The 19555-nt window shown below is 39.4% G+C and overlaps 1 protein-coding gene across 1 annotated transcript in view; it reads left to right on the top strand.

Moving 5' to 3' along the window:
* The window catches only part of TTC27 (tetratricopeptide repeat domain 27), a 176409-nt gene that overhangs the window by 66151 nt on the left and 90703 nt on the right, over positions 1-19555 (top strand). Inside the window, exon 10 of the mRNA XM_046663090.1 lies at positions 6711-6824. Coding sequence (XP_046519046.1) covers positions 6711-6824 — 114 coding nt within the window. The remainder of the gene's footprint in view (positions 1-6710; positions 6825-19555) is intronic.

Raw genomic sequence — 19555 nt, 5'->3', positions numbered from 1 at the left:
ACTGATCAGTGGTGTCAGAAGTCAGGATAGTGGTTGCCCTTTGCAGTGGGGCAGGGAAATGACCAAAACAGAGAACAAGGGGGACACTGGGTTGCTAGTAATGTTGTTTCTCGATCTGGGTGCTGGTTACATAGGTCTGTTCAGTTTGTGAAAATTCGTCACACACTTTTCTGTATGTATATAATGCTTTAATAAAGAGAAAATTGGATTTAGTAGCCATTTCTTTGCTACCTCAAACTGAAAAATACGTGGAGTCACATAAGGCGTTCACATTCATGGAAGATGAGTTGCAGTGGTCATTCTTTCAATATTCTGAAGGAACAGTATCTTCAAGAAAATGAATGTTAATAAAGAACCTTTCTTCAGCACACTTTAACCAAACTAGAATTTCTTATATAACAATGATTTCTTTTTAACTGAAAAAATTCATTGTAGTTTCTTGTATGGATGTATTTAAGTTCATTTAAGTGTTTGAGTATATCTTCCGTATAGTCTAAGTAAAGATAAGCTATGAACTTCCAAACTTATCACCTATGTGAGTGCTTTGCTTGGGAAAAATCTGAGTTACACCTTTGAGCCCATCAGTGCTAGAAAGCGTCAAGATGAAGGATGACCCACTCATTTCTGTATGAAAAAAGTGACAATTTCTTGCAAAAAGCACAGAAGCATCAATCACAGCTTATTCTCACAATGAACTTTTGCCATTATCTAGGTGATTCTGTATATTTTTGTTCATCTTAACAAAGAAAAATAAATGTAACGATTATGATTGTAAGGAGTTGTTTTATACAAAAGAGATAGAGCAGTATGCTGTAATAATGTGCAGCCAGTTGTCTTCAAGTTAGTGCTATCTGAACGTTTCACCAAATGTCAGAATGGAGCTGTCAGTACTCTGAAGTCTACAAGGAAATAGTTTAATCATAGTGGGACGTCATTTGGGTTTATGTCACTTGGAAAGAATTCTAATAAATTGAATATTTGTACAAGAGAAAAGGTTATTGCTGTGCACAACTGCTGCCTGCCAGTTCACATAGCTAAGTAGTATTACTCACTTTAGATTTTAAGATAACTGACAGCAGTACCTTTTCATGGGTGACTCGCTAAGCCCTGCACTGGCGTTTTGAGCAGGGCCATAAAGCTTAGGTAGTGCGGTCACAGCTTAATTTGTTTGTGGGTGGTTTGCCTTCCGAGGGAGCTGGCGTACACTGAGCCTGCAGAGACGTGGCAGATTGCTCCTCTGGGGTGAATAAAATCCTGGTTAAGAACCACTGATGTAGAGGCTTTTATAGTTGAGTAGTTATTGTATTTCCCTCAGAACGAGTAGCTAACTCTCTAGTTATCAGCCTTTTACTAAATTCTATTATTTAGCACCAATTTTAGAGCAAAATTTTTAGAAATTTACAGGACATTTCTGAGAAATGAGTGAATTTTATAAGAATTAGCAACATGCAATATTTTATGTCTTCATAGAAAGTGTGTTCTTTGGGGGCATAGAGGATGAGATGATTAAAAAATAGTGTTCACTTTAATTTGATTACATGGAAACATATCAGAACATTTTCAGGCACTAAAATAGCCCAGCTTTTGGGAAACAAATTCTGAAATTTGGGAGATGCTGAGTATATGTTCAGGATATTTCATCCAAAATATCATTAGTGGCTTTAAAAAACAATGAAATATTAGTTTGGGCACAGTTATATTTTTATCTTCTGTTCTCTGTTTTAAGTCTTTAGCAACACTGAACTAGACTGTAAGTTTTCTTTCTCTTTTTAGGGACTTTGTCAGTAATGATTTTGTAAAATATATGCTATTTTTTTATTGTGGTAAAACATGAATAACATAAACTGACCATTTTAACAACTTTTAAGTGTACAGTTCAGTGGCATTAAGGACATTCACATTGTTGTGCAATCATCACTCATCCCCACCGTCCATCCATCTCCAGAACTTTTCCTTTCTTTCTTTCTTTTTTTTTCCAGTGAGGAAGAATGGCCCTGAGCTAACATCCATTGCCAATCTTCCTCTTTTTGCTTGAGGAAGATTGTCACTGAGCTAACATCTGTGCCCGTCTTCCTCTGTTTTGTATGTGGGATGCTGCTATAGCATGGCCTGACAAGCGATGTGCAGTCCACATCCAGGATCTGGACGCGTGAACCCTGGGCTGCTGAAGCGGAGCGTGTGAACTTAACCATTACGCCACCAGGCCGACTCCTCCAGAACTTTTTTATCATTCCAAATTGAAACTCTGTAACCATTAAACAGTAACTCTTCATTCTCTCCTTCCCCTAGCCTCTGGCAACCACGATTCTACTTTCTATATGACTTTCACTATCTAGGTACCTTGTATAAGTGGAGTCATAAAACATTTGTCCTTTGTGTCTGGCTTATCTTGCTTAGCACATTGTCATGTTCATCCGTGTAGTGTGTATCGGAACCTTCTTCCTTTGTAAGGCTGAATAATATCCCAAAGCGGATGCGGTGATAGAGAATCACTGGCTAGACACAGAGGCCCTTAGGGAGGTGAGTGAGAAAGGCTCTGTGAGGAGGTGGCATTGAAGCTGAGACCTGAAGAGTGAGAGAGACCAGCAGGAGGCAGTGGGGTGGCCATTCTCAGGTCCTAAACCGAGTGGACTTGCGAGCAGGAACCCCTGTTGGGGACTGTGTGGAGACTCTGGCTCAACTCTCCCCATCCACCTGTACAGACTGTAGCTTGAGTCTTCCCCAGCAGGCCGGGCAGCCTGCTGCTTAGGTAGTTGGGTTGGTGCTCCCTCCATTGGGTTAGCTTGCTGAACTGTGGGACTGAAAACTTTGAAAATATACAATTTTCTTCAGAAGTCAATAGAACGTTATAATGTATATCTCCTGCTTAGTTTTCTTTTTCTTCACCTATTGTCCCATGTCATGATTGATTCTTACCTTGTGGGCAGCAGTGTTTTGTAAAATATATTAAACATAGCCTATCTGCAGTCACCTCCTTTCAGAAGGACTTCCCAAGTCTTTCTGTCTCCCAGCCAAACAGATATACGATAAATGCATTCTTCAGTGATATCATTACCCAGTCAGTTCCTTCTTTAAAGCTTTTCAAATGTCTGTTTGTCAGATTGCATTTTACTTTCAGTGTTTAATGAGAATGTTTTGCTTGACCTCCACATAAAAGTCTCAGGCAAACCTCTTGTTCTCATGCCAGCATAGAAAACAGTCTGACTCTGTTGTTTTTCCGAGGAAAATCTCTCCCCTCTTTGGTGTGCACACCTTCTTAAAGCTGGACTGTAACTCTGCAAGCCCATTGCCTGAGCTGATCTGTGGGTGTACCACGATGTTATTGGTAAAGTGATCATGTGGTTGGGGGTGGTAGGGGAGGAGAATTTCCCTCCACCCTCTTAGGGTCCCTGGCTGCATCTGAAAATTGAACTGACAAAGACAGATTAACAGGAAAAAAGTGCGCAAATTTATTTAATATAGGTTTTGCGTGACATGGGAGCCTCCATAAGGAAATGAAAACCTGAGGAAACAGTTAAACCTGAGTGTTTTTATGCTAGGTTTGATGGAGAGTAGGCAGTTGTGGAGGAATATGATAGGTCAAAGAGTATGAGGTGGTCTAGTGGTTAAGTTCGGCATGGTCTGCGTGGAGGCCCAAGTTTGCGCGTTCAGATCCCATGCGTGGACCTATACCACTTGTCAGCCATGCTGTGGCAGTGACCCACATACAAAAGTAGAGGAAGATTGGCACAGATGTTAACTCAGGGCAAATCTTCCTCAGCAGAAAAAAAAAAAAAGAATATGAGGTAAGTGTGGTAAACTGGGGGACACTTAGCAAGGCCTCTTTGTTCCAGTTCTTCCCCTTTGTCTTTTTGGAGATAAAGGTGCTCCTTTTCTCTGGGAGGCACCTCTCACCTTAGAGTTTTATGACTGACCTTTCCGGGGGGGAAGGACTGGATCAGGGGAGGTCAGAGGGATCTTCCTGCTTTTGCTGTTTTCTCAAAGTCCTTCAGTTAAAATATTCAATGTGCCTAGGTGCCATATTTTGGGGTAGCATGTCCTGAACTCCATCAGAGGTTAGTGACATCACCTGTATCCCCTCTGGATTGCGATTTTCTGTTAAGGGTGAGAGAAGGCATTCTAGGAAGAGATGTCCTGGAGGGGGCCACGTGTGCTTTTCAGTGGGTACTCTTGGAGGCTTCCTTAAGCTTCACTTACTCATAGTTATTATCCGCACAACTCTGTGTGAGGTGGGAATTGCTGTTGCTGTTTACAGAGGGGGAAAGTGAGACCCAGGGAGGTCAAGTAACTTCCCAAGGTCACAGAGCTAATCCCCTCACTTAATGGAGCTGGGCTTCTGCTCAAGCTCTGACTGACCTGGAGAATATTCCTGTTCTATAGAGCTGTGTCCTCAGCGCTCTTCCATCTTGTTATCATGAGGTGACAGATGACAATCCCTTTAATAAGGAGAACAGGAAAAAAGGCAGTGATGCAACCCGCTGTAGGTAATAGAATCAGTTTCCAGACTTACTTAATGAAAAAAGTTCTTTCCTTTGAAAATTCTTTAGATCACATTTTATAATAAAATCTTCTGCCATATAGTGTTACACATTTTAAAGAATTAGTTTTTTAGTGTCTTCTATTTCATCATTTATGTCTTTATAGTGCTATTTACACCAATGTATGTTGGTAAATTCCTCCTTTGTAGATTTAAGTTAATGGAGGCTAACAAGATAAGGTTATACATTAATTTTGTAAACTATATTTCAAAGAGATAAAAATATTTTAATTTACTAAGTTAGTTATAGAGGAATAAAAATACCTAACAGGCACTGCATTAGAATGTAAGTTCTGTGAGGGCAGGGGCCTTGTCTGTCTTGTTTGCTAGTTTGTCCTGGGCCTTGTGCACACCGCCTTGTACAGAGTAGGTGCTCAAGTGAATTAATGAATGAACACCCGTCAGTAAGACCCCTTTCTTTTGGTTCTCCTCCTCCCTTAATTGTGTATTCTTTGCCTACTCCTTTTCTTCCTTTATCCCTTTACTATAGCAGTTTCCCACAGTTCTTTATTGAGTTCTCATCTTACTTTACTCTATCAGGGTTTCCTGGGTAGTATCGTCCACTTCCAGGAGGTAATCATATCTTAATTAGCAATTTAAACGATCATGAGGGCATTTGGATAAAGTGTTAAAAAGCAATATAAAGATGTTGTTCTGGGGATCAAGAGACCAAGTGTCAGAATCAGCTTTTGCTACAAATGAAGGTGTGGCATTGAGCAAGTGATTTAACCAGCTGCTGCTTCATTTTCCTCTTGATTGTAAGGGGGTTGGCCTAGATTCGGAGGTGAAAATTCATATGCCTACAGGGGCCGGGCAGATAATACAAATGAATGAAGTGAGCTGATGTGGCACAGTAAGGATTTGTGGGACTGTGATAGAGTTTACACTCCACTGAAGGATTTCTTGCTAACCTTTAATGAGAATTTGGTGTTATAAATGAATTTGACCAAAGACAAAATCTTGTGTTACTTAGCCTAGTAGTTCTTAAACTTGGCTATGCTTTAGAATTACCTGGGGAGTTTTCAAAACCACTGAAGCCCAGGTCCTGTTCTCAGAGATCTGATTTACGTTTAAAAAAAAAAAACAAAAAACCAGAAGCTTCCCAGGTGCTTCTAATGTGCAGCTAGGTTTTTGAATGATTAATTGGACTCTAATTAACTAGGATATTTTCCACACCTGACTCTTAGAAACAAGTAGATGATCAAGGATGTAATCAACTTTAAGACAAAGTTTGTTTTCCCGTTTCCCTTTCTTTGCAGTGTTTTTTTCACATGAAGACAGTATTGGATTCCAAATCATCAGCAAAAAGCTTAACTTGTGTTCATTATACCAAGCAGTCCCTATTGTGTTATATTTTGTCCCTGTTTTTACTCACCCACAGTTTCACTTTTCCCCACCACATTTGTGGGCATGTTCAGCGGTATCTGTTACCTTCCCTGAACTGATGGCAGTCACAGCTTTCTCTGGGGTTAGGATTCAGTATGTACATATTCAAGGTTTTGTTACAGGCCATTCTTTCTTAAGATGTCTCCTCTAGGAAAGCATTTAACTAAAGTTGGAGACTGCTTACCCTAACCAAGGCTGGAAAGCATTCTCATACATTTTTAAATGTTTTTCTGTAATACGAGATGAAAAAAATATCTTTGTCTTTAATTGAACAACTGCTTGATTTTTTGGGCATTCTGTTTACTTAAAGCTTGACTTGCATTTACTTCTATGAATTAGGATGTTTTCTAAGTGCAGAGTTACCAGATTTCTAATTATTTATTTTTATTTGTGAGTTTGGGTGATTTTAAAACATTTATTTCAAATTTGAGAAAAATAGCATTTATTTACTCACATATTTTGTAACCTGTGAGATAAAAAGATTTATTAGTTCATGATGTGATATATTCTGGTTACTGTTTTGATTATCTGGAAAGATTCTGATTTCATTCTTTCATTGATTTATTCAGTAGAACGAATCGCCTGGGTTAAGTAATGACTGCTTAAATGATTACATCCTGCACAAAAATATTTGAAAGTACATTTTATTATTTTTCACTGAGATTTTCAAATCCACATTCAGCTGTATCCTGACATTTTTGGAAGAATTAATTTTGTTCTATTCAGAGTGGGATCACTCAGCTTATCTCTTCTTTGTTTTTTTTTTTTTTTTCTCCTCCTCCATCAGTGTTTGCTTTCACAACCAAAGTTCTGGGCCATTCAGACATCAGCCTTGCTCCTCCGGACAAAACTTGAAAGAGGAAGCACACGCCGAGTGGAACGGGCAATGAGGCAGACACAGGTAGGAATTAATGGGGCAATTTTTGCTTTTCTTCCAACTCTTTATTGCTGTCAATAAGCATACACTTACATTATGAATATAAAAGGATGAGATGGCCTTTATTTTACTCAAATACTTTGTTATTAGTTAGTGTGTAGGTTCTAGAATTTGACTGCTTGGCTCTGAAGCCCAGCTCTCCTTAGTAGCTCTGTGATCACGATATTTAACCTAAAGGAAAATTGTTCCTCTATTCACAACACTTCTGACGCTAAACGTGTGGGTCTTCCACACCAAGCAATTCTCTGCTTCCCTGTGCACATCAACTGGGTGTCCTACAATTTAGTTAATTCTGACACTACCTGGAATTAGTGCAAACCCCACAGGTTAAGGGCTCAGTCCCACAAGACTGCCTCCCACTTCAGATGCCAATCACAAGTCTGGGTACTTATGACTGACTGGCTGTAAATTGAGGGTTCTCATGCCCTTCTCTTTGGGTTCGATAATTTGCTAGAATGACTCTCAGAACTCAGGGAAACACTTTACTTACTATTACTGGTTTATTATAAAGGATATTATAAGGGATACAGATGAACAGCTAGACGAAGAGATTCATATGGTGAGGTCCAGAAGGATCCTGAGCACAGGAGCTTCTGTCCTTGTGGAGTTTGGGGTGTGACACCTTCCAGGACTTGGGCGTGTTCACCAACCTGGAAGCTCTCTGAGCCCGTTTGTTTTAGGATTTTTATGGAGGCTCCATTTTGCAGGTATGATTGATTAAATCATTGGCCATTGATGATTAACTCGATTTCCAGCCCATCTCCCCTCCTTGGAGGTTGGGGGTGGGGCTGAAAGTTCCACTCCTCTAATCACATGATTGGTTCCTCTGACAACCAGCCCCCATCTTTCAAGAGCCACCATATGGTGAAAAAGGCTTATTGTGAATAACAAAAGATGCTCCTCTAACCTCTATCACTTAGGAAGTTACCAGAGTTTTAGAAGCTCTGTACCAGGAACCAGGGATAATAACCAATTATATATATTTCTTATTATATCGGATCATATCTCTAAGCCTCATTTTCATCATCTGTAAAAGAAGGTAATAGTAATAGTACTTACAGTATAGGTTTGCGGTGAGCATTAAAAGAAACAATGAGTTAATTTTTTTTTTTTTTAAAGATTGGCACCTGAACTAACACCTGTTGCCAATCTTTTTTTTTTTCCTTCCTGCTTTTTCTCCCCAAATCCCCCCAGTACATAGTTGTATATTTTAGTTGTGGGTCCTTCTGGCTGTGGCATGTGGCATGCTGCCTCAGCCTGGCCTGATGAGCAGTCCCACGTCTGTGCCCAGGATCTGAACTGGGGAAACCCTGGGCTGCCAAAGCGGAGCACATGAACTCAACTGCTCTGCCACAGGGCCAGCCCCAAGACTTAATTTAAAACCATAATGCAGTTCTACAGGTACAGATTGTATAAGGACACAAAATTCATCCTAATGCAAAAGATTCTCTAACTGGTACCATGCAGTGGGCACGATCTGCTTGCTGCAAGACAAAAGCCACTGTCAAAAGGCAAGATGGTGGCAGAGAAAGGGCATTTATTAAGTGATAAGCTAGCAAATCAGAAGATGGGGGACTAGTGTCCTAACGAATCATCTTAAGGGGGGCACAAAATCTTGAAGCAGTTGTATAGACCAGTGGGTTATTGGGGTGGGGGTTAGAAATGTTGACCCTCTGGTGTTACAGATTGGGAGTGCCCACACGAGATCTTTCAATTGTCATTGATGAAGGCTACCAGCATAGACTCTGTCCGGGGATCATCTCATTCCTAAGGAACTCAAAAGAACAATGTTATCGACTTATCGGAGCTGGGAGGTACATACACAAGCAGGGGCCATAAGATCTACAGAGCATGTGTATCTCCTGGAGGGTATAATTAGAGGCCATTCAAATTTGCAATATAATTTCTTTTTTACAATATATCCTCCTTTATGTCAACCTTGTGTTGAGCTGATATCATAACGAGCTGACCATGTATAAAATTAATCTGTGTTCAGGTATCATGCTCCATTTAATACTAGTGCTTATTCCTGCCCAATGACTCAATAGTGGTTAATCTCTTTCACAGATTGTCTAACTACCCATTATACAAATTGATTGCTGAGAAAAATAAAAAAATCTTATAAAAGATGTAGGATTTCATGAAGTCAATGAAAGTGATATTAAGATTTTATTTTTATTTTGAGACAATTTCAAACCTACATAAAAGTTATAAGAACATTGCAAAGAACTCCCATTTACCCTTCACCATAGGACTCCATTCGAGTTTTATCAACAGTCCTAATAATGTTCTTTGTACCAAAAGGATCTGAGCATAGCATTTAGCTGTCATATCCTGTCAGCCTCCTTGGACCCGGAACGGTTCCTCAGTCTTTTCTTGACCTTTATGGGTTTGATGTTTTTGAAGGTTACCAGCTAGTTATTTTGTAGACTCCTTCAGTTTGGGTTTGTCTGATGTTTCCTCATGATTAGATTCAGGTTGTACAATTTTGACAGTGTTACAGAAATACTGTTGTGTTCTTCTCACTGCATCCTCCTTTAGGTGGCATGTGATGGGATTTCTCCCATCACTGGTGATATTATTTGATCACTTGAGTAAGGTCATGTTTGTAGGGTTTCTCCCCAGTGTAAATTTACTCTTTCCCTTTTGTAATTACTAAGCATTTTGGGAGAGTTACTTTGAAGTTATCCTGTTTGTCATCCAACTTTCACCCGCAAGTTTCAGCATTTATTGATATTTCCTGCCTGAGCAAGTTATCACCATGATGGTTGCCAAGTGGTAATTTTCTAATTTCAAAATTATTTAATAACATCTTAGTTGATATTCTGTAGGGAAGAGCTTTCTCTTCTTATTTATTCCTGCATTTCTTTATTTATTAGAGTGTGGACTTATGGATTTCTGTTTTATTCAATGGGATGTATTCTTAGACTATCATTACTTATTTACTCTGAATTTTTTTTGTTCTGACAGAATTTCATCTCATGTGAGTAAGATAAGCCTACGTATAGAGCATATTATTTGCTACTGTATTAAAAATAAATCCACAGACAAAATGCTGTGGTAAAAGCAGAAGTAGATTCTCTGTGTCAGAGAAAACTAACTGTACCCAATTATCCATTCTCCCCTTCTTTCAGTAATAGAACCTCCTGAATTTTATCCAGGTACGTGACTTGCCATCCTCAATTGCTGGTAGGAAGGGCCATGTGACTAAGTTCTGAATAACGGAATGTTATTCCGTTATAATTAATACATAATCTTGGACTTCAAGGAGCTTAAATTGTAAGGGCCAGATTATGTATTTTGGAATTACTTTCTATTCCATCTTCATTTTCAGCCCCGACTCTCTCTCCGCAAAATACTATGCAGGTACCATGTCCTTCTGCTTTTCTTCGTGCACAGTGTTTGAATCAGCAAACATTTTGTTGAGGGCCTAGTATTTGCTCAGTAGTTTGTCACATATTGTTTTAATCATTTTACTTCTTTTCAGTAATTACTATCTTACTTTAGGGCCCTTCATATTATTGTCACACGTTGGTTTCTCCAGGACAGTGAGACAGAGCTGTTACTAAGGTTCAATGCCTGTTGAAGAGAAATAGGAGGAAGCAGGACTGCGCTGAGGAAGAAGTCCCACTGAGGTGCAGGCCCAACACCGCCTAGGGTGTTTCCCACCTGAGTACCCCTTTACCTTCTACCTTCCCTTCCCCCAAGCTGGATATAGGTGGCTTTCAGAGGAGTATGACCTCAGGCCAGGTGCTCTCTATAGCTGAGAGGGACTCTCAAACAGCTGTCAGCCTGAGGCCATCTGCTGACCCCATTCCCAACAGCTGGGTTCAGTATAAAGCAAAGGAGGAAGGTGAGGACGTAGTTCCATGATCAGCTTCTTAAGTTATTCGTGATGAATGTTGAAATGAGCAAAGTGTTAAAATGATCAACTATGCATATTTTGTTAAAATAAGTATATAGTTTCTCATTCAAGGAAACTGCACATAATTCTTCTTCTTCTTTTTTTCTTTTTCATTTTGGAGACAGTTTAAATGTCTTTTTTAAAGTTTTGGCCTTTTGAATACAAACGGTACTAGAATACTTTCATTTATTAATGAAGGACATAGTGACCTAGAAATAATTTGCTTTGTCTCCATCTCTTCCACTAACTTTGGCAATATGAAATAACCAAGTCATCGCTGATTTTTCTTTTGCAGCGGCAGTTAAACTAAAAACCTGTAGAAGTAAATTTGTTTATAAGTATCATAGATATTTTCAGTTCGAAACCTGCATCATTCTCTGAGTTGTGCAGACTGTGTTTTTAGATATCAAATAAGAAGGATGTGCTTTGACTGGGGAAAATGGAGTTAAAGAAAGAGCCAAGTCACCGTGCTCTAGCATTTTGCCCCTCTCTTGGCCTCACTGTGCCTGGAGTCTCTTCATCTTGCCATCCAGATGCTGCTTTGGGAAGAGATGTGTACCTCCTTACCTGTAGAGCAGAATTAGGCAGTTGTTTCTGCTTCTACAGGTGATACCTCAGAGAAAGGTTTTTCACTCTCCAACCCAGAAATTTTGGAAATTAGCCAGATCATGTGACAAGGTGAATGCCAAATTTGTCTAATTTTCTGTCACTTCTTGAGCCACTTACGTCATAGTCTGAACTTTTGCCAGTTCGTCTGATTCAGAGTTTGATATTACTGTGTTTGTTGAAGTTACTGCATCCCTGAAGAATAAGAGGAAAATGGCTGAAATAATACATATATATATAAAACAATGTTTTAAAAAAATTCTCTGTTTTAGTTTCCGTGAAAATCTCTTCCCTTCCTCAGCTGTATAAAGTAATAAAATGATAAACTGTTAAAGCAGAAAGAAAAATAAGCTAGAAGGAGCTCTTAGGGAAAAGCTTAATCTTGTCATATTACAAGTTGAGGATATGCAGGTGTGTTGAGGTCAGGTGACTTGCCCCAATTTGCCTGGCTAGTTAACGACAGAGTCTGGACTATAACTCACACGGTGACAGGCAGTTACACTGAAGGATTCAGTGGCAGGTCCTAAAGATGGCAGATTTGGAAGGGATTTCTAAGTGAGACATGCCAAACTTAGAAAGAAAACATCGCATAACACCTAAAGATAAATTAATCAACCTTATAAGATCCACAGAGGAAGAAGGAGCTCCAAGTTGAGGACAATCCATTAAAAACACTCCATTTCATGAAAATTATACGAGGCTGGAGTTCTTTAATTTTGCATGTTCAGGGCTATGTTGTTGGTGGTGATGATGAAGAAAGTAGTGTTTATGGACACTGTTTACTTTAATGGTTATGATTCAGAAGCAGCTTGAATTAAAATGAGATTATATTCTCCAATATTTATTTGTATCCTGCTTTTTACCAATGAAGTATAAAGTAGTTGTATTATCTACCATCATTCAGCTTCCCCTCCTTTCTGATCCAAATCCAAATAATCAACATTATCATAAGGTCACATCGTTTTCTTCTTCCCTTTAGTATGGTGAAAGCAGGGTATTATACGTATGATCCAAGTATGAAAGAAGTTAATTGAAACCACATACATTCAAAGGGACTATCTTATGTCCAAACCAAAAAAATTGTGCAAACCAAATGTCATCGTTGTTTTCTAACTTTCCTATTAACTGCTTTAACCTAGTATTAGATAAACTCAGCTCAGACATCGATGGTTGATGTTAGATTATTTTATGTTCATCATTAAAATAATCTTGCTAATGAATGTTAATTACTTAGTTATCACTTAAACCTGTTAATTTAAATTAGGAAGGTCTGCCCCGTCCAGGTAGTTGTGCCTCTGAAGGTGATTGCTCAGCAGGAATCTTTTTCTTCACCCTTGAATTTCTGTGAGGACAATGCTTTGAATTGGGAATTTGAGAGGACAACAGTTTTCTGTCACAGAGACTGTTCATACTGCAGTTTGACTTTCTTAACTGTGGTAGTTAATTGAGATTTCACAAATTTTAAGTGGAATTTTTTTTAAAACATCTGTTCTTGATGCTGTAGTTGCATGCATGCTTTGATGGAATAGGGATTTTTATCGTGGTTCATGATGGAGGAGGGAGGGCCCAGAACAGGATGATGGTTCCATTATGGAGATTATTGGTCATGGGTGGGCTGAAAAATTTCTCTTTTAAAACCTGGTCATTTATATGGCTATTTAATGTCTAGTAATGATTAAGGGCATGTCATAACAAAAGCCTTAATTGGGGGAAAAACTGGTCACAGTAATATACTGTCAAGATTTATACACTGAGCCTTGTACTTCCGTTTGAATAATTTGAGGAAGAAGTCATTTAGATTATTTTTTATATTGATGGAATACCACACTCTGCAGGCATTATGTGTAAAATCTGGACCAAGTCCATGGTTAGTAGTGGCAAAGTGTGTTTTGTTTTTTTAAACTATGTCACTGTTCATAATTGTTTTTCTGTTCATAATTGATTCTCCATTTGTTTCTTTTTTGCTTTCTTTACTCATTCTAGGCCAGAGTCAGCTACCACTGTTTGTTTTATCTCAGATGTCAGCTGTCTTGTTTTCCTTGTTGTCCTTCTGTACTACCTTTTTGTAGAACTTTTTCATATAAAGCACATGCTTGGTAAAATTTGAGTCTTTGTGGAAAATTTGAGTCTTTCTTTGTGGAAATATTCTTCCATCATAATTTAGTAGTTTGGCTGGGTGTAGAATTCTAGTTTCAAAATCATCTTTCCTTAGGACTATAAATGAGGTGATTAATATCTTCTGGCATCCCAGTTTGCTGATAAGTATAGAAGTCTGATTCTTGTTCCATTTTAAGTTATATATTTTTCTTTTCTTTTTAAAACGTTTAAGAATTTTCTCTTCATTCTTGGAATTCTGCGTGTATCTAAATGTGAGCATGGGTCTGGAGTGGTACTGCTTGGTTTCACTTCCTAGCTCTACCATGTAATTGCTGACTGTGCTTTGGACAAGCTACCTAACCTCTCTGTGCTTCAGTTTCCTCATGTGTTTAATGGGATAAATGTAGTTACTATGAGGATTATATGAGTTAATATTTAGAACAGTGTCTTGAGAGTAGGAGACCCTTCATAAATGTTAGTTGTCATAACTAGTTATTTCTCTTGCTAGGGTACTTATTGGGTTCTTTAAATGTGAACAATCATGTCTTCATGTTTCTATAGTCAAGGAGTTCTACAATTGGAATTTTAGCAGACTTATCTGAGACCTCTTGGATCTCTGTCGTATGACTCAACTTTTTTCCCTTGCTTTCTGTCTTTTTGCTTGATGTTATGGGAAATTTCTTCAACTTTTCTTCTATAGCACTAGTTTTGATCATTAGCCCAATTCCTAATATTTATTTAGTCCACCCATGTAATTTTTTATTTTGACAATTACTTTTAATTTCCTGCAAGTCTGTACTTTTCTGATTGTTCTTTTTCCTGATAGCCTTTTCTTGTTTTATACATGCAAATCTCATTTAATTTCTTTGGACATTGTTAATTAGAATTATAAAAATTCTTTTCTTTCCGTGAATTCTTTCCTCCGTGGTGAATTGTTTTATATGTTCATCTTGGCCCTTCTTTTTCGTGGTATTGCTTTTCCTTAAATACCTGTTGATTGTATTAGTGCTTAATGTGAGCTCCCTCTGTGGTTATGTGGATCTCATTGTCTGAGAGGCTTTTCCATTGAATGGGAGGGCTGACTACGACTTCGCACACCTGGCCAAGGTGTGTCTAACCGGCAGGCGTATTTAGGGTTGCCAGGAATTTTTTCTGTACACTTTCCCCTAGGGTCCTGAATGCTGGATCTGAGGAAATTACTGTTAAAACAGAGATGCTTGCTTTTTCAAATAGGCCCATATCTCCTGTTGCTTCATTCCCTCATTCCTTTCCTTCTGACAAGACATGTAAGATCTGAGACAGTATCTCCTAGATGATGCAAGAAGGCAGTGTGCTTGAGCCTAGGGGGCAGAGTTGGTGTCCAGAGGAGCTGGTAGCAGGGATCCCACGTGAAGAGCCAGGAACAAGGGATAGAGACCCCAAAGAGGAGGCCCTCCTCTCAGTGGATGTCTGAAGCATCAGCCATGGTAGTGAGTCCCGGAAATCATAGCCTGGAATACAGGATCACCCTCCCCAGGGTCACAGCCCAACAGATGAGCTATGCGTAGAGCAGTGAACTAAATAGTTTGTGAAGTCTTCTTAGGTCATTGAACTCAGGGAGACAGCAAAAGATACAAAAGGCTTAGAGTGATTAGGAGAGGCACCTGTTCATCAAGAAAAGGGTTAAAGTGTTTAAAGGATGGGATAGCAGGGTCAGGAAAAAATGATTCAACTGTCCAGATAGTGGGTACTGAGATTGATTATATGCAAAACTTACATTAGCTCTACATCAAATGTATTAACACAGGGCCTCCTCTTATGCCCCTAGACCAGAGCCAGGCCTCAGGTCAAGGCATCACGTCAGAATTGCCCTCTGCATGTAGTCATAAAGAGAAACACTTGGCAGGAGTGCAGGAGTTTGGGAGCGCAGAGAGCTAGCTTATGAGGATTATCTCAACTTCAGAGTAATTATGTAAGTGTGTGGTTATCTCAAAGGGATGGGGGTATGACTTCAAGAAAGAAGCTAATGGACACAACTATAGGATGCAGTATTTAGTTATGCTAATCTGGAGGCAACTTTAGTAATCTGAGAGCTATAGAGACCAGCCTTTCTAATATCATTCCTGTCCAAATCTTCATCCCAGTGCCAAAGCTAACAGGAACAGAGCAGTTACCGTGATCACACTGAGGTTAGCGTAGAGTTCTCAGAGGGTAGTAATTCACAGTTTGGCTGGTTGTATTTTTTTAAGGGGAAGGAAAAGAGATAAAGGAATGTCAGTTTTTTCTTTCTGGGTTTCCTAAAAAAATGATGACTTACATGCATAAATCACTACCCTTTGAGGTCATTAGAAGAAGTGATAAGAGACTGGAGTTCATGAATTAACTACTTAATTAACTGGAAATTATGTTCACTCTGTATTTCTCAACATACCAGAAAACGAAGCTTTCCCTCTATATTACAAACTGTCCATTTGTTCTCCCTTAAAGACTTCTCTCCCATGTCTCAGAATATGCATTTACTGTATTGTATTTTCATATATCTTCTTCAAAAAGTACATCTACATGCGTTGTGCTCGCCAGGCTTGGTATTAACCTTGATGTGTGACTATTTGTGTGAGAATATACTGCTCCTTTATGGAACCACTGAAGAAGGACCAGGAGCTGGAGTGGGGTGTATGATCTAGTATTTCAAGCCAACTTTGGATGTATTTGGCTTGCCTAATGAGTGAGTATAGCTTCAAAATTTGAGAAATTGTATATGATTTTTACAGTTATTTTAAATATCCTTATGCTAAATATAAGGTGCTTATAATGGACTGATTGAAGTTTAGAGCTTTTCAAGACTTTGTACTCTTCTCCATCAGTAAAATATAAGAATAGGTCTCGATAAGGAATCTCAATAAGGGACAGAAACCCAGTTCAGACTGGCTGTGAAAAAGGAATTTTATTGGTTCTTATAACTGGTAAGTCTAGGGTTGTTCTAATCTCAGAGACAGCTAGACTCAGGGGCTCAAACAGATCATCATGTCTTTCTCTTTCTCTCTTTTTTCTCCCTCATTCTCATGTCTCTGCTTTTATTTGCCTGCTTCAGTATCAGAATGTCTCTTGTCAGAAAAGCACCAGATTTTGTTGTCCGTAGACCTCGTGATCCAAGAGGAAGAGAGAGATCACGTGCTGTGGCTAAGATTAAGCACCTAACTGTTCGTGCTTCGCTTTGCTCAGCTGTAGAACGCAGAGCGCACTGGTGCCTACCTCACACAGGTGTTGAGGGGTTAAGTGAAATAATATTTATGAAATGCTTGGAATAGTGCCTGGCACATAGTAAACCTTCCATAAATGTTGGCTGTTATTATTATGCTCTGTTTACAGGAGGGGAGGTTTAGGTACAAGAAAATAAAACTGCCTAATCTTTTATAACTCATTAGAAGCAATCATTTTCCACTACCTAGAAAATCTGAAAGCATTGGGGTGATTTCAGTGCTTCGTGTTTAGTATGCTGAGACATGCTGTTGAGCTTTTCAAATGTCTGAGATATGAAAACGTGTCTTCCATTCTAGCTCTGTCCTTCACCTGCATTGATAACCATGGGCAGCATTTGAAAGATATTGAAAAATGTACTAGGATTTGCTTGTGTGACTGTAGCTGTGCTTTTATTTGTTGGAATAATTGTAGTTACTACCACTTATTGAGAACTGTGTATAGTTACTACTGTTTACCGAACACTCATGCTCAGTGCTAAATAATCCTAGTAAGTAGGCATTATCTCCATTTTTACTGATGAAGAAAATGGACGACGGAAAATTTAAGTGACCTACCCAGGGTCTCATAGCTGGGCTAGAATTACATCCAGGTTTACCTTGGATTTCAGACTCCATGCTTTTATCTACCACGCTGTATTGTTCTAAGGAAGCTATGAGAACTGGCTTAAAAAAGAAAAAAGATATCAGTAGAAGACTTGGCATCATCTGGAGGAAAGGGGTTGAATGAGCTTAGGCAGGAAGAAGTGAATGGAGGCTTTTGTGAGAAAGGCTTAGGGTTGCAGAACTCAGCGTCTCAAAGCCTACAATTTAGGTGAAAGGGGAGGGAAACGGAATGCACACAATATCAGGATATGGTGTGGGAAAAGAACATGCAACGGGTGAGCGAAATTGGCTTTTGCTAAGGCCAAGAAAGGCGGCTGACCAGAAGGATGCTGATAGGCTAAATCCAGGATATGAGTTTCATGATAATGGATTAGTACAAAATAGGCAATGATTAGTTCATAGATAGTGGGGGTAAAAGAGTGGGACAAGTGATATACAGCATAAAATAAACTTTATTATTGATAGTAGGAAAAAAACCCTAGGAAGTTACAGAAGAGTGGAAATTGGAAAAAGAGAGAAAAGCAAAGGAACTTACTAATAGAATGGAATAAATTACACTCACTTAAAACACACTTCCAAAAGCACTAGATGATAACTTCAGTCATATCCCAGGCAGGGACACACTTCAGTTCTTTGGACAGAGTGAGATTATGTTGATTGAGCTGACACTTCAGTTTTCCCTGGGAGAGCACCCTGTGTACATCGTAACAGCATTATGCAGCATTTCCCAAACTTGTCTGAAGATATGAACCACTTCTGAGGTGCCTGTTAAAAATACAGCTCTTTAGGGGCTGGCCTGGTGGCGTAGCAGTTAAGTTCACGTGCTCTGCTTGGGCAGCCTGGGGTTCACAGGTTCAGATCCTAGGCATGGATCTATGCACTGCTTGTCAGGCCATGCTGTGGCAGGTGTCCCACATATAAAATAGAGGAAGATGGGCACATGGGCACAGATGTTAGCTCAGGGCCAGTCTTCCTCAGCAAAAAGAGGAGGAGTGGTGGCAGATGTTAGCTCAGGGCTAATCTTCCTTAAAAAAAAATATATATGTGTGTGTGTGTGTGTGTGTGTGTGTGTGTATCTGCAGCCTAGTCCTCAGAGCTTTGGGGTCAGGGTGGGGGTGGGGATTATAGATGCTTTTGGAAAAGACAGCCTTGAGCAGAGGTAGGCTGTTAATCTTTAGCAGCTCCAGATGTTTTTCTGTCTCATGCCCAAGCACATACAGAACAGAGGCTAAAAGGGCATTTACCAGCGTCTGGAGGCCACTATTGTGATTTAACAGGGAACTGAGTGCCAGAAGGAACCTTAGAGGTGAGTGTTACTGAGGGCCACAGAACCTGGGGCCCGTTGAAATTGAGCTTTCTGAGGAACAGGCACTCTGCATTTGACTGAGACCAACTCAGGAAAGTAGGGTGTAATTATTATTAGACTTAACTACTTTAACTTTTTTAGAAAGGATATTACTGGAAATTTAAAACATTCACCTAGGTTTTAATAATAACCATTTGTTATTCTTTACACTCTTATAATACTTGCAGATTATAAACAGGCCGACATGTGTTCTCATTTCCTAATCTTTTAAGACAAGATAGTAAAAAAGAACTTCTAAGTGTTTCCTTAAACGCTAAGCAGGGTCCCCTGGAGAAGTTTTGGGAGAAAGTTGGAGGTGGGTGAGGTGTGGGGAAGGTATGAGAGGGTGTTCATCTACTAATCCTATAGCAGCAGCTCTCAAAGTGTAATTTGTGGAGCCCTGGGGGTCCCCAGACAGTTTCAGAGTGTCCACAGGTGAAAATTATCTTTGTAATAGTGCTGGGATATTATTTACCTTTTCTCTGTGTTGATATTGAATCAGCAGTAGGGGGTCAAACTGCTGGCCCCATCACCCAAATCAAGGTAGGGCCACCAAACTGTGCTAGTGGCCATCATATGCTTCACTGCCACACATTCGTAATTTTTTAAAAAAGACAGTTTTAGGGGCTGGCCCTGTGGCCGAGTGGTTAAGTTTGCACGCTCCGTTTCGGCGGCCTCAGTTTTCAACGGTTTGGATTCTAGATATGGACATGGCACCACTTGTCAGGCCATACTGAGGCAGCGCCCCATATGCCACAACTAGAAGGACCCACAACTAAAATATATGACTATTTACCAGGGGGCTCTGGGGAGAAAAAGGAAAAATAAAATCTTTAAAGAAAAAGAAAAAGACAGTTTTATTTATGAATGTCTTTGATAAAGCTGTAAATATTACTTTATT

Source organism: Equus quagga, chromosome 5 (assembly GCF_021613505.1).
Source record: "Equus quagga isolate Etosha38 chromosome 5, UCLA_HA_Equagga_1.0, whole genome shotgun sequence".
Classification (NCBI taxonomy): domain Eukaryota; kingdom Metazoa; phylum Chordata; class Mammalia; order Perissodactyla; family Equidae; genus Equus; species Equus quagga.
The sequence above is the reverse complement of the archived record's forward strand: the minus strand, read 5'-3'. Positions and strand labels throughout refer to the sequence as shown.